Below are 13505 nucleotides of genomic sequence, written 5' to 3'. Positions count from 1 at the left end.
CTGGAACTTGCTCAAACTCATGTCCATCAAGTCAGTGATGCCATCCAACCATCTCATCCTCTGTCGTCCCCTTCCCCTTCTGCCTTCAGTCTTTCCCAGAATCAGGGTCTTACTCCAGTGAGTCAGTTCTTCACAGCAGGTGGCCAAAGTATTGGAGATTCAGCTTCAACATCAGTCCTTGCAATGAATATTCAGGACTGATTTCCTTTAGGATGGACTGGTTGGATCTCCTTGCAGTCCAAGGGACTCTCAAGAGTCTTCTCCAACACCACAGTTCTAAAGCATTGATTCTTCGGTGCTCAGTTTTATGTATGGTTAAGATGGTCTATATTTTGAGGTAAAGTTAACCTTTTCTTTCCAAAGGTAATTACAATTAAGGTTGAAGATTGTTGCATAGATACTACATTTGGGACATAGGTGAGATAGTTAAAAAGTTGCCTTCACATTTCCAGAATGCTGAATTATTTTTCATGGCTTTAAAAGTTGCTTTCTAACGACTCATGTCATAAGACCTGTTAACCAGATTTTCTGTCCTTGCTCATCTTCACCTCTAGCCCCATCAGTTGCTCACCAGCTTCTGCCAAGGTATTTACAGAGCCTTTAGGTATTTACTGCCCACCCCCCCTTGACTGGTTACAGGGGAGGCATGTTGAACATATCCAGACTTCCAGACTCTCCAGAAACATTGCTAATTTGTGATTATGTAAAACAACGTGTCCATCTACCTACTGAGGAGGAACACCATGAGGGAGAGGGTGACCTGAGTCACAGCATTCCTTCTCTTCACCAAGGACCCAGCCCTACTCCAAAACTCATGGGGTAGCGTTGCCTCTGTTCACTCAGAGGCAACTACTTAACTGGATCACAACGCAAGACACACATGAAGAGTAACCAAGGATGCGCAGAAGGTTAGAGGTGGAGTGAGCCCAAGGTGTCACTTAACCCAACCCTTTTACATTGCAGATGAGGGTCAGAGAGAACAAAAGATTTTCTGTCAAACCACACTGCCTCCCATAGTGCCTCATATGAGAAATCAATATTTACATTTTTATTAACAGCACTCATATTGACTTAGCATGAGAAGTATAGAGAGCAAAGAATGTTCTTGTCAATGCATCTTTTGTCCTATAGAAAGTCAATCAAAGAAGCCAAATCCTAATCAGAAGGTTGTGGCTAAGCATGAGATTTTGATGAGAGCTTTATGATCTCTGGGAGGATTCTGACTAATGTTTCTTCTCCTAGAACTAGAGTTTCCAAGCACAGGGATGCTTTCTTATCTTTAATCAATTTGTTACCCACAAAACTATCAGTTAGCCTGGCTCACTGCCTAGTCTTGGGCACCGCCGGGCACTGGGCTGTGTGTCAGGGGTAGCTGTGTCATTTGGACTGAGCGGTAGCAGATGATTAAGGACTGTAACCTGATAACTAAGACGTGGTTCCCCCGTTGATCTGCAGATCGAGCAGGTGAGCCAGCTGTCTGCGCTCGTCCAAGCCCAGCTGGAGTACCATAAGCAGGCAGTCCAGATCCTGCAGCAGGTCACTGTCAGACTGGAGGAGAGGTATTGTACAGTTCCCTGCATTTCCATGTCCATTTTCTTGCTATGAAATGGTGTATAAAGAAGTGGAAATATTAGAATACATTAGAAGAAAAACTTTCTTCAGGATTCCTACTGATCCTACATAAGCAACCTGTGAATCATTTGTTTTGATTTTATATTGTCTTGGGCTCTGTTTTCCTTCATTTCCTTCACTTTCCTTCATTCCTTCCTAAAGTTGTGTTTGGGCTTCCCTGGTGGCTCAGTGGTGAAGAATCTACCTGCCAATGTAGGAGACGTAGGTTCGATCTCTGGGTGGGGAAGATCCCCTGGAAAAGGAAATGGCAACCCTCTCCAGTATTCTTGCCTGGGAAATCCAATGGATAGAGGAGCCCAGTGAGCTACAGTCCATGGGGTCGCAAAAGAATTGGACGCAACTTAGTGACTAAACAACAATCATCATGTGTTTTATGAGCAATCAATACGGAGGTAATACTTTGTCTGCTACAGATGGGACCCCCAGGAGGCTACTAATGATAATGGATGTGATTTGCTGGCCAGCTATGCTGTAGGTACTGAAGGCATATCACCATCAGTCATGTAACAGCCCTGTAAACCAAGTATCGTTAACCTCACCTGACAGACCGGCAAGCCTGGGCTCAGGGTCATGCAGCAGGGCCGCAGGGGCGCCCGTGGAAGCATAACCTATTGGAACACCTGTGTCGTTTCACACTTTGAGTTTCTCTGAGTGGTGATGAGGTCCATCAGATGGAGCTGATTACTTATGCCTGTTCCGCCTCCTCAGATGGGCCCTGTATCCTGGCTGGGGTGGTTTAATTATTAGAGCTGTGAGGCACAGCCTGCACAGCTGTGTGTGGTGGCCCTGTGCTGTGTAATATGTGTTATTTTATTTGAGCTGAATGTGTGCACATCAAAGGATTGCCTCAAGAGATTTTATTCTCAGCTTATGGCCAGATTAGGCTCTCAGAGCTGCTGATACGGCTATAAATGCACAAGGCCTCCTGCAGGTATAGGGCTGTGTTATGAGAAACTTCCTCAACCTGTTGCCATGTGGCCAGCCTCATCCTCTCCTCAGTGTCTTCCTTGACTAGTGTTTGGACAGTGAACCCTTGTGGAAACACGTGTCATGCTCTGAAGCCTCTAGGAGGGTTGAAAACCATGCATTTCGTCATACTAAAGAAGCATGATATATCTTTGTGACATCTGCTGAGCATGAAGGCCACTTTTCTTTGTTCCCTCTGAACCATGTTCAGAGCCACTGTCATTCTACAATCGCCATACCCTAGAGAAGGGGACGACAGAGGGTGAGATGGCTGGATGGCATCACTGACTCCATGGACATGAGTCTGAGTGAACTCCGGGAGTTGGTGATGGATAGGGAAGCCTGGCGTGCTGCGATTCATGGGGTCGCAGAGAGTCGGACACGACTGAGCGACTGAACTGAACTGAACTGAACTGAGACTCCCCTCACACTTGCGGACTGGCTGTACACTTTGCTAGTGAGCATCTGGTGCTGTGGAAAACACTTCGGGGTGTGCAGAATACATTTGCTGCCTGTGCCTTTCCCACTTCCTCCCGTCTCCCTTGGATTCTTTCTCCTTCCTCTGTGCTGTACCCAGAGATACTGTATTTCCTCCTCTCTTCCCTCCACACATTCTCAAGCTCAGCAGGGAATAACTGTCTTCTGGGAGTAGCTATTCATCTAGAAATGACTGCTAACCATCTTTTACTTTTCTCCTCAAACCCTCTCTGACTTCTCCATGGACAGGTAGACTCCTCACCCCCAGCTCCACCTCTGTGTTCCTAGAACATTTTATGCAGATCTCCATAATAGTGTTTACTACAGTTTACAGTAATCAGTTGTTTATGATCTGTCTTCCCACCAGACCATAAGCTTGAGGGTAAGACCAGTGACTGATTGGTCTTTGTGTTCCTGGCACCTAACACAGTGCATCCTTGCAAAGTGAGCTCTGAGTAAATGAGGGAGCAAGTGAGAGGAAGAATGAAGACAGTGAGGCTATAGCCATAGAGGGTGTGACTATTGCATAAAACATGGAGAAAGACACAGAAAAGAAAACTAAGGATCCTTTCTCATATTCCACAATGATAGACTGGTGGGTAACCTAAGTATTTTCTGGATTTTATGGCTTTTCTTTTTGTGTCTTAATTGGCTGCATCCCCTTTTTCTTTTTAATGTAGAATAAGACAAGCTTCATCCCAGCCAAGAAGGGAGTATCAGCCTAAACCTCGAATGAGCCTGGAGTTTTCAACAGGGGACAGCACTCAGCCCAATGGGGGCCTCTCCCACACAGGCACCCCCAAACCTGCAGGTAAGGAGCTGAGAGCTGCAGAACCCACTCCACAGGCCTTGGGCACCCCCAGCTGACATGCTTCCAGAAATTCTAGGAGTGGTCCAGTCTGGCTACATGAGGAATACACAGTAATATATTTCTTACAGAATGGTGGTGTCAGAAACTTAACGGAGTTCCTTCTTGTATCCTTGACTCTCCCTTCCTCTCCTTTACTCTCTCTCCTCTATTAAACTTTCTTTGTAAGTCCCTTTTTCTCTCACTGTCCACCATCAGCCCACACTTACTTGCTGCAGCAAGCACATTTGATTTTGACCTTTGTGGTCTTAAAGTCACCTTAATATGTCAGTTTCATTGTAGGGATGTCATGGGTTTTTTCCTGCCTGTTTTTCTGCTTCTGTGAATCTTGCCTGCATAAAGGTGAATACCCCTGGACAGTATGTGCCCACATACACTCACTTATAACCCACAGACAGCAGCTCTAGGAAATTAGATTTCTGGAGTCAAAGAAACACGTGGGTGAATATATTTACAAGTGAATATATTCTGAGTCTCAATAGCTGCTCGACTTTCTTCCTCTCCCTAACCTCCAGCCAGTTCACTGTGCTGTAGTAACAGGTTGGTACAAGAAAAGTGAAAACTAATTTTCTATCAAGGATATTGGTGTATACCCAGTAATGTATCCTTTTAGCTGACACCGCTGCTGTCCACCCGCTACACGCTGATCAGGTAAAAGCCTGTGCTTGCGATATATTCAGCCTTAGTAATCTAATCTGCTTGGTTGAAGAAGAGGAACTGTCTGATACTAGATGTGGACTGTAAGGACATGCAGCTTTCTTCCATGTTTCCTGCATCCCCAGTGCTCAGTGTTTGATGGGAGGAAACAGGTGTCCTCAGGAGACTGCAAAGGAAAGAAGTGAGGTGTGTGATGACGGTGGGGGCTCTCTGCCCCTTGTGCTGAGCTCTGCTGCTCAGAGCACTCCGTGTGTGGATAACAGCAGTGCTTTTTAGAAGTTAGCCGGTTACAAGGACTAGTCATGTAAGTTATAGGTAACCTGTTCTCTGGTGCTCAGAAACCAATCACATATTCCACTTTTCTCTCAGAGACTCATTAACTTGCTTTCTCTAAATAATAAAAAAAAAAAAAAATAAATAAATAAATGTTATTGTTCCCCTTCAAAGCAGTCTAGGTGGCATGGATCTGCATGCACTTGTCTGAGTTTATTAGTATATGTGTATGCCTACTCTGTCAGTGGAGAAGGCAATGGCACCCCACTCCAGTACTCTTGCCTGGAGAATCCCATGGACAGAGGAGCCTGGTAGGTTGCAGTCCATGGGGTCGCTAGGAGTTGGACACGACTGAGCAACTTCACTTTCACTTTTCACTTTCATGCATTGGAGAAGGAAATGGCAACCCACTCCAGTGTTCTTGCCTGGAGAATCCCAGGGACAGGAGAGCCTGGTGAGCTGCCGTCTATGGGGTCGCACAGAGTCAGACACGACTGAAGCGACTTAGCAGCAGCAGCAGCGACTCGGTCAGTATGCTTACTGATTTAACATAGATCTCTTTTAAGATATGGGCCCATCCATCATTATTTAAATCAAGGTAAATATACTGTTTTTCTATGCCATAGCTCTGATGGACACACATCATAGTCATATATGCGGTATATTAATGCACAGGTGTAATTATATCACTTTTATATAATCTCATTTAATAGCCACAGAAATAAGTTCTAACTGTTCCTTCCAATTTTAGACAAAGAAACTGAGACTGAAGTGCCTTACACAAGGTCACAGAGAGTAAGAACTTGAACACAATGTTTTATATTGTCTTGTTTTTCACTATATTACAGCAACTTCCGGAGACTGAGGTCTTTATTTTTAAAAAGTGTGAACTGCACTGTTATTCTGATGCTGCAAAACATTGTCCGTGTAATGAACTGTACTATTTCATACAGGCAGAGATCTTAAAGTGCTAGTGTGGAAAGAATTTTGGCCATACTCCATGATGAACCTAAATCTCACTGTGCCGTGCTGTGCTAAGTCACTTCAGTTGAGTCTGACTCTTTGCAACCCTGTGGACCATAGCTCACTAGGCTCCTCTGTTCACGGGATTTCCCAGGCAAAAATACTGGAGTGGGTTGCCATGCCCTCCTCCAGGGGACCTTTCTGACCCAAAGATCGAACACTTGTGTCTTACGTCTCCTGCATTGGCAGGTGGGTTCTTTACCGCTAGTGCCGCTTGGGAAGTCCAAATCCCGCTAAGACTCCTTAAGTCATTGAGTCTCCCATCTCTGCACGTTGTTAGGAAGGCCAGCCTTGATGAACTATGTTGTATGTACCAAAACAATAGATGTGAGCAATTTTTAATACTGGAAAAAGAAACAGGAATTCAGCAACTCCCAGAAACGTGAGAAAACTTCTGAAGACTGGTAGAGAGCGAGGTGCCATACAGCAGACACTGGGGACCAGAGCCAAGAGGAGGCTTCAGCAGGAAGAGGAGTGAGGGAGGAGCCCAGGGGGACAGCAAGCCAGGCAGTAGTCGCGTGTGCTAAATTCCCCTTGTCTCTCTGTGTTCTTCTCTCCTACTCTCACTCCCAGGTGCCCCAATGGATCAGCCCTGCTGCCGAGCTCTGTACGACTTTGAACCTGAAAACGAAGGGGAGTTGGGTTTTAAAGAGGGTGATATAATCACACTCACTAACCAGATTGATGAGAACTGGTATGAGGGGATGCTCCACGGCCAGTCAGGCTTCTTCCCCATCAATTATGTGGAGATTCTGGTTGCTCTGCCCCACTAGGATGTTAACGCTGGCTGCTCACCTCTTCTTGACCCAGATAGTTAGGTTTAACCACTGCTTTGGTAATGCTGCTTACAAAACATCCCAAGTGCAGGCTGCAGTGGTCCAAGTCGTCAAGCCCCACTGAGAACGTTTGGTTGACTTGTGTGATCCCACAAGAGTCATGGTGATGGATGATATCTTCTTAGCCTGGTGGGCATGGCATGTGCTTTTACAATACCATTTGAGACCAGCCAGTAGTCACAGAACTGCTGTTTACACAGTTCTCAGGGGGCTGTGGCCTCTGAGAATTTGACCATGAGCCACATCACATATCCACCATCCTACTGAAGATATTATCTATCACCGGCGGGCCGTCTCAAGGTCTCAGGTTCTCCATTTAAGTAGAAGAGAAAGTTCTTGTTTTCACATCAGCCCCTCCCAAACCTGTGAGTCACAGAACTGTCCAAGAAAGCCTCCCTCACCAGCAAATTATCTTCTTGTCTGAATAAGTGAATCCCTGGATGCTCTCATAGAAAGTGTTTAGTGTGGGTTCAAAGCCTTCTCTGAAAAGTCTCCTTTGTTCCCATGCTTATGCCTATTTCTGAGGTTCAGCTGGTTTTCTTCCCTCCCTGCTGTTAAAGCCAGAGGGTGATTCCCATTTTATCTCTAAGTAAGATGGTCATCATGTTGTGGGAGGAGCTGAAGAGGTTCTCTACTATGAGGAATTGGAAAGGACCTGGTCTCCAAGCTTTCCTTTCTTGCTGTACAGAAACCAGATATGTATACAGGGCATTTCTGAAGGTACACGGAATGGGGAACAGATGTCTTCACTTCAGTTCTGTTTATGAATTACATGTTTCATGAATCCATTTGGTACAGAAACACAAGAAGAAGAGCACTCGAAACCATTTGCCCACTAGTCCATAGACCAAGAAACAGTAACTATCTTCCCATTCCACTTTCTCCTTGTGTTCTTTGAACATCGTTTGTGCATATTCTGCCCTCAATGAGGACCAAATGAAGACGATTTTTGTGCTTAGCAGTTTAAGATGTGTGGCTGCATATGCAAGACTCTTTCGCAGTTGAGTAACGACATTTATTTCTGTCCCTTCTATCTCCTCTTCATTTTGTGTGTACAGTGCTATGCGTATGCTTATGAGTTGTTGTTGTTTTTTTTTGTATCAGTCATTAAAGTCTTGTTAGGTATCCAGAGTTCTATTTATCTAGCTGTACAGATTCTTTCAGAGGTTTAATGTGCTGCTTCGGATGTGCCACCTGCGGTTGTGGATCATGTGGAGTGAAAGGCAAATCTTACTGCTTAATGTATAAAGTCTTCCCACGGGAAGCGTTGCTGTTTCCAATAAATATTGCTGAAGACAGAACCAAAGGCTCCAGTGCTTTATTTTGTGTTAGTTCTCTGGGTCCAGCAGTGGGTGGACTAGTCTTCATTGCCTTCTGATACAGCCAAAGCAGACCTGCTTCCAACCTCAGACCTACTTCTCTGTAAGCAGGACGAGTTCCATTATCAAGAAGGAGTTAGCCTGGACACTGGTAACTTCTTGGTAACCCGGGGAAGGTGGAGATTTGAGAAAAAAGGATAAGAAAGTAGGAAGGAAAAGACTTCTATAAAAGTTAAATGAGATAGCATCATGTTGATATCATGAGAAGAATATAATGTTCAGAGGAGCAAATAAAAGATATCATTTCCATGAGTCTTTTGTTTTCTTTCATGCTTGAAGAGAAAGGAATCGACTTGGAAATACAGATTGGCCAAAAGCCAGCATTCTTTCTCTTGGTATGTCTACTGGGGGTATGGGGTGGGAGGAGGGGAGCAGTGCATACAGAATATGTATTTCCTGAGCTCCTGAGAAAATAAACATGTTCTTTGTGTACCGGGTGTCCTTACGTTCTTCCATGCTGAGGGCAATAATCCAAAAGTTCTAATATAAAGCAAGTAGTTTTAATCTAACTTCTAAAGATTTACAGAAGACATACTAACTACACATATATATTATATATAAATTTCTCTAACAGAAATATTTTTTTCTACCTGTGAGTTAGAGTATTACAGATCAATTCTTCAAACCAGTTTAAAGAAGAAATTACCAATGACTTTATTGTGAATGGAGAAAATCCAGAAGAATCACAGGTAAACTATTAGAGTCAATAAGTAAATTTAATAGGATTACTGGATGTATAATCAATATCCAAAAAATTTAATATACCAGTAACAGTCAATTAGAACAAAGTAATTAAAATATACATCATCTACAAAGGCATAAAAATTCAAGTCCAGTATCATGCATCGAACCTGGACTGGCAACTCGTTTCATACATGATATTTTACATGTTTGATACTGGATGCTTGGGGCTGGTGCACTGGGACGACCCAGAGGGATGGTATGGGGAGGGAGGAGGGAGGAGGGTTCAGAATGGGGAACACATGTATACCTGTGGCAGATTCATTTTGATATTTGGCAAAACTAATACAATTATGTAAAGTTTAAAAATAAAATAAAATTAAAAAAAATTCAAGTCCATAGATATAAATCTAATAAGAATTATGTAAGAACTCTACATAGAAAGTTATGAAACATGTTTGAGAAAAAAATAAAAGAAGACCCTAAATGAGTGAAGAGATATTTATGGATTGGAAAACTCAACATTGTAAATATGTTATTTCTACTCAGATTGACCTATAGGTTTAGTGAAATTTCAACCAAAATCTCAGGAATTTTTTTGTGTGTATTTGAAAATTGACAAGCATATCATAAAAGTTATGTGAAAATGCAAGTGGATATTTCTTCCTAAAGAAGAACAAAAGAGATGGAGGACTTTTTCTCGATATAAAACATGAAGTTACAGTAATTAAGAAAGTTTGATGTTGATACAGTGAGAGGACAATAGATGATCCGTACAGAAGAGCAAGTCCAGAGAGAAGCCTATATATATTCAAGCAATATTTGAACCAATAAAGCTTTCTGTTGTCTGTAATGCTACACATTACCAATGTGAGTGTACCTGTGTAATAGTAACAGATAGTAATAGTTCTGTAACATCAAAGGGAAACTAACAGCAAGACCCAGCACCACATAGAGTAATCTCATAATGCGTTAATGTCAAATGAAACTAAAACCACAGCTTCCAGAAAGAACTCAACGTTTAAGGGAGTCTTTTGGAGATCATTAATAATATACTTACCAGATTTGGAACTATCTGAATTCCTTATTTTTACTGAAGAATAATAAATTCCTTTTTATAAAACTTTACATACAGAAACAGCTGGCAGCTTTGTGGATCACCAATGAGAAGTTGAATCTACCCCTATACGTGTATTTTCCTAAGTCTAATCATAGAATGAATTGTCAGAGGTGGAAAGAGAAGCAGGACTAAACTAAACTGAACCAATATGATAAACTATGAGGCAGTTGTCTCATTAGTTTTTGTTTTTGTAATATGTCTGATAAGTGTTAAAGAGAAAACTTCCTGGGAAACTATTTTTCCTTATTTTTTCTTTGCTAAAAAGTGAACAATAAGAATGGCATGACTGAGAATTGAAGTTTCCCTTACACTGTTTATAGTATATAACATACACCCTGGAATTTGCCAACACTTATTCTGTATCCATTTAGCAATGGTTTAGGATATTAAGATTATCCCAAGGCTCTTTTCAAGACAGCTTCTATAGTTCTAAATCAAACCATGTGGGCACTTTTTAAGACTCATTTCAAGACCATCTTATTAACCAGATTAAGAACTGAATTGCTGATTATCAGAGAAATGAAAATCAGTGCTCCAATGAGGGATCACCTCACACCAATCAGAATGGCCATCATCAAAATGTCTCCAGACACTAAATGCTGGAGAGAGTGTGGAGAAAAGGAAACACTCCTAAGTTGCTGGTGGGAATGTAAATTAGTTGAGACATTATGGAGAACAATATGGAGATTCCTCAAAAGCTAAAGAGTTAGCATATGATCCAGAAGTCCCAATCCTAGGCATATGTGCAGAGAAGATGAATACTAATTGGAAAAGACACATACACCCCAACGTTCATCAGTCAGTCAGTCATTTCAGTCGCTCAGTCATGTCTGACTGTTTGTGACCCCATGGACCGCCTCATACCAGGCTTCCCTGTCCATCACCAACTCCTGGAGCTTGCTCAGACTCATGTCAATCGAGTCAGTGATGGCATCCAAACATCTCATCCTCTGTCATCCCCTTCTCCTCCTACCTTCAGTCTTTCTCAGCATCAGGGTCTTTTCTAATGAGTCAGTTCTTTGTATCAGGAGGCCAAAGTATTGGCGCTTCAGTTTCCGCATCAGTCCTTCCAATGAATATTCAGAACTGTTTTCCTTAAGGATTGACTGGTTTGATCTCCTCACAGTCCAAGGGACTCTCAAGAGTCTTCTCCAACACCACAGTCAAAAGAATCAGTTCTTTGGCATTCAGCTTTCTTTATGCTCCAACTCTTACATCCATACATGACTGCTGGAAAAATCATAACTTTGACTATATGGGTCTTTGTCAGTAATGTCTGTGCTTTTTAATATGCTATCTAGGTTGGTCATAGCTTTTCTTCCAAGGAGCAATCATCTTTTCATTTCATGGCTGAAGTCACCATCTGCAGTGATCTTGGAGCCCCCCCCAAAACAAAATCTGTCACTGTTTCCATTGTTTCCCCATCTATTTGCCATGAAGTGATGGGACCAGATGCCATGATCTTAGCTTTTTGAATGCTGAGTTTTAAGCCAGCTTTTTCACTCTCATCTTTCACTTTTATCAAGCAGCTCTTTAATTCCTCTTTGCTTTCTGCCATAAGGATGGTGTCATCTGCATATTTGAGGTTATTGATATTTCTCCTAGCAGTCTTTATTACAGCTTGTGCTTCATCCAGTCTGGCATTTCGCATGATGTACTCTGCATATAAGTTAAATAAGCAAGGTGAAAATATACAGCCATGACGTACTCCTTTACCAATTTGGAACCAGTCTGTTGTTCCATGTCTGGTTCTAACTGGTGCTCCTTGACCTGCATACAGGTTTCTCAGGAGGCAGATAAAGTGGTCTAGTAGTCCCACCCCTTTAAGAATTTTCCAGTTTGTTGTGATCCACACAGTCAAAGGCTTTGGTATAGCCATTGAAGCAGATGTTTTTCTGGAATTCTCTTGCTTTTTTTATGATCCAGTGGATGTTGGCAATTTGATTTCTGGTTCCTATGCCTTTTTTAAATCCAACTTGAACATCTGGAAGTTCTTGGTTCAGGTACTGTTGAAGCTAACTTGGAGAATTTTGAGCATTACTTTGCTAGTGTGTGAGATAAGTGCAATTGTGCAGTAGTTTGAAGATTCTTTGGCATTGCCTTTCTTTGGGATCGGAATGAAAACTGACCTTTACCACCTTGGAAAACTGTGGCCACTGCTGAGTTTTCCAAATTTGCTGGCATATTGAGTACAGCACTTTCACAGCATCATCTTTTAGGATTTGAAATAGCTCATCTGGAATTCATCACCTCCACTAGCTTTGTGCGTTGTGATACTTCCTAAGGCCCACTTGACTTCACACTCTAGGATGTCTGGCTCTAGATGAGTGATCACATCATTGTGGTTATCTGGGTCATGAAGATCTTTTTCTGTGCATTCTTGCCACCTCTTCTTAATATCTTCTGCTTCTGTTAGGTCCATACCATTTCTGTCCTTTATTGTGCCCATCTTTGCATGAAATGTTCCCTTGGTATCTCTAATTTTCTTGAAGAGACCTCTAGTCTTTCCCATTCTGTTGTTTTCCTCTATATCTTTGCATTTATCACTTAGGAAGGCTTTCTTATCTCTCCTTGCTATTCTTTGGAACTCTGCATTCAGATGGATATATCTTTCCTTTTCTCTCTTGTCTTTCACTTCTCTTCTTTTCTCAGTTATTTGTAAGGCCTCCTTAGACAACCATTTTGCCTTTTTGCATTTCTTCTTGTGGATCGTTTTGATCACTGCCTCCTGTACTGTTGCAGTCCTTTAGTGGACTGGAACCTGGTGGTCTGGAGTCAACGATAAGAATGCGAGAGAGAGAAAGGGGCTAATATTCCCTGGTTCACGCAGAGAACCAATAAAGCCCTAGAACAGGGAATGTACCACTCACAAAGGCACAGGGCGTCCTCTCGAGGAGGTCTTGAAAGCCTGGGAAGAAAAGTGAGCTTGGCAGGTTTCCACACTCCAGAGAATTAGCCAGAGGGAGAGAGAGAGAGAGAAAGAAAGAAGGACACGGGGACCCACATTCTGATGCAACAAGGGTGCTTTATTGAACTCTGTGTGAGTGTATATACTGTTTTACAAGGTAGCCTTTTCAGCAAAGATAAAGATCAAAAGATCAGACTTACAAGTTACCAAGGAAACAAGGAGTAATAGAAGTCATAAAGCCAGAAGACAATCCGTATCAAAAGAAAGAGGGTCGTAAATAATCACTTTCGCTGTATGGAAAAGCTAATGAAGGAAATACATGCATGCATTCCATCCCATGACCTCAGTCCTAGGAGCAGCGTGCCGCTCCACTCGCTCCTGTTACCAGGAACTGATAAGGAACAGAGGGCTCATGAGAGACAGAAAACAGCACACAGGAATCCTACTGTTAAACATTCCCTGACACTGTACAATGTCACAAACCTCTGTCCATAGTTCTTCAGACACTCTGTCAGATCTAATCCCTTGAATCTATTTGTCACTTCCACTGTATAATCATAAGGGATTTGATTTAGGTCATACCTGAATGGTCTAGTGGTTTTCCTTACTTTCTTCAATTTAAGTCTGAATTTTTCAATAAGGAGTTCGTTATCTGAGCTACAGTCAGCTCCTTGTCTTGTTTTTG

General features: G+C 42.4%; 1 protein-coding gene across 2 annotated transcripts in view; it reads left to right on the top strand.

Annotated features, from left to right (window-relative positions):
- Positions 1-8038, top strand: part of SH3GL2 (SH3 domain containing GRB2 like 2, endophilin A1) — a 222335-nt gene extending 214297 nt beyond the window's left edge. For both annotated transcript variants that reach the window (XM_055577970.1, XM_055577971.1), the window contains 3 exons: positions 1456-1559; positions 3756-3886; positions 6470-8038. In XM_055577970.1, coding sequence (XP_055433945.1) covers positions 1456-1559; positions 3756-3886; positions 6470-6669 — 435 coding nt within the window. In that variant the 3' untranslated portion in view covers positions 6670-8038. The remainder of the gene's footprint in view (positions 1-1455; positions 1560-3755; positions 3887-6469) is intronic.
- The last annotated feature ends 5467 nt before the right edge of the window (positions 8039-13505 follow it).

Source organism: Bubalus kerabau, chromosome 4 (assembly GCF_029407905.1).
Source record: "Bubalus kerabau isolate K-KA32 ecotype Philippines breed swamp buffalo chromosome 4, PCC_UOA_SB_1v2, whole genome shotgun sequence".
Taxonomy (NCBI): domain Eukaryota; kingdom Metazoa; phylum Chordata; class Mammalia; order Artiodactyla; family Bovidae; genus Bubalus; species Bubalus kerabau.
Note: the sequence above shows the minus strand (reverse complement) of the source record. Positions and strands in the feature narration are given on the sequence as shown.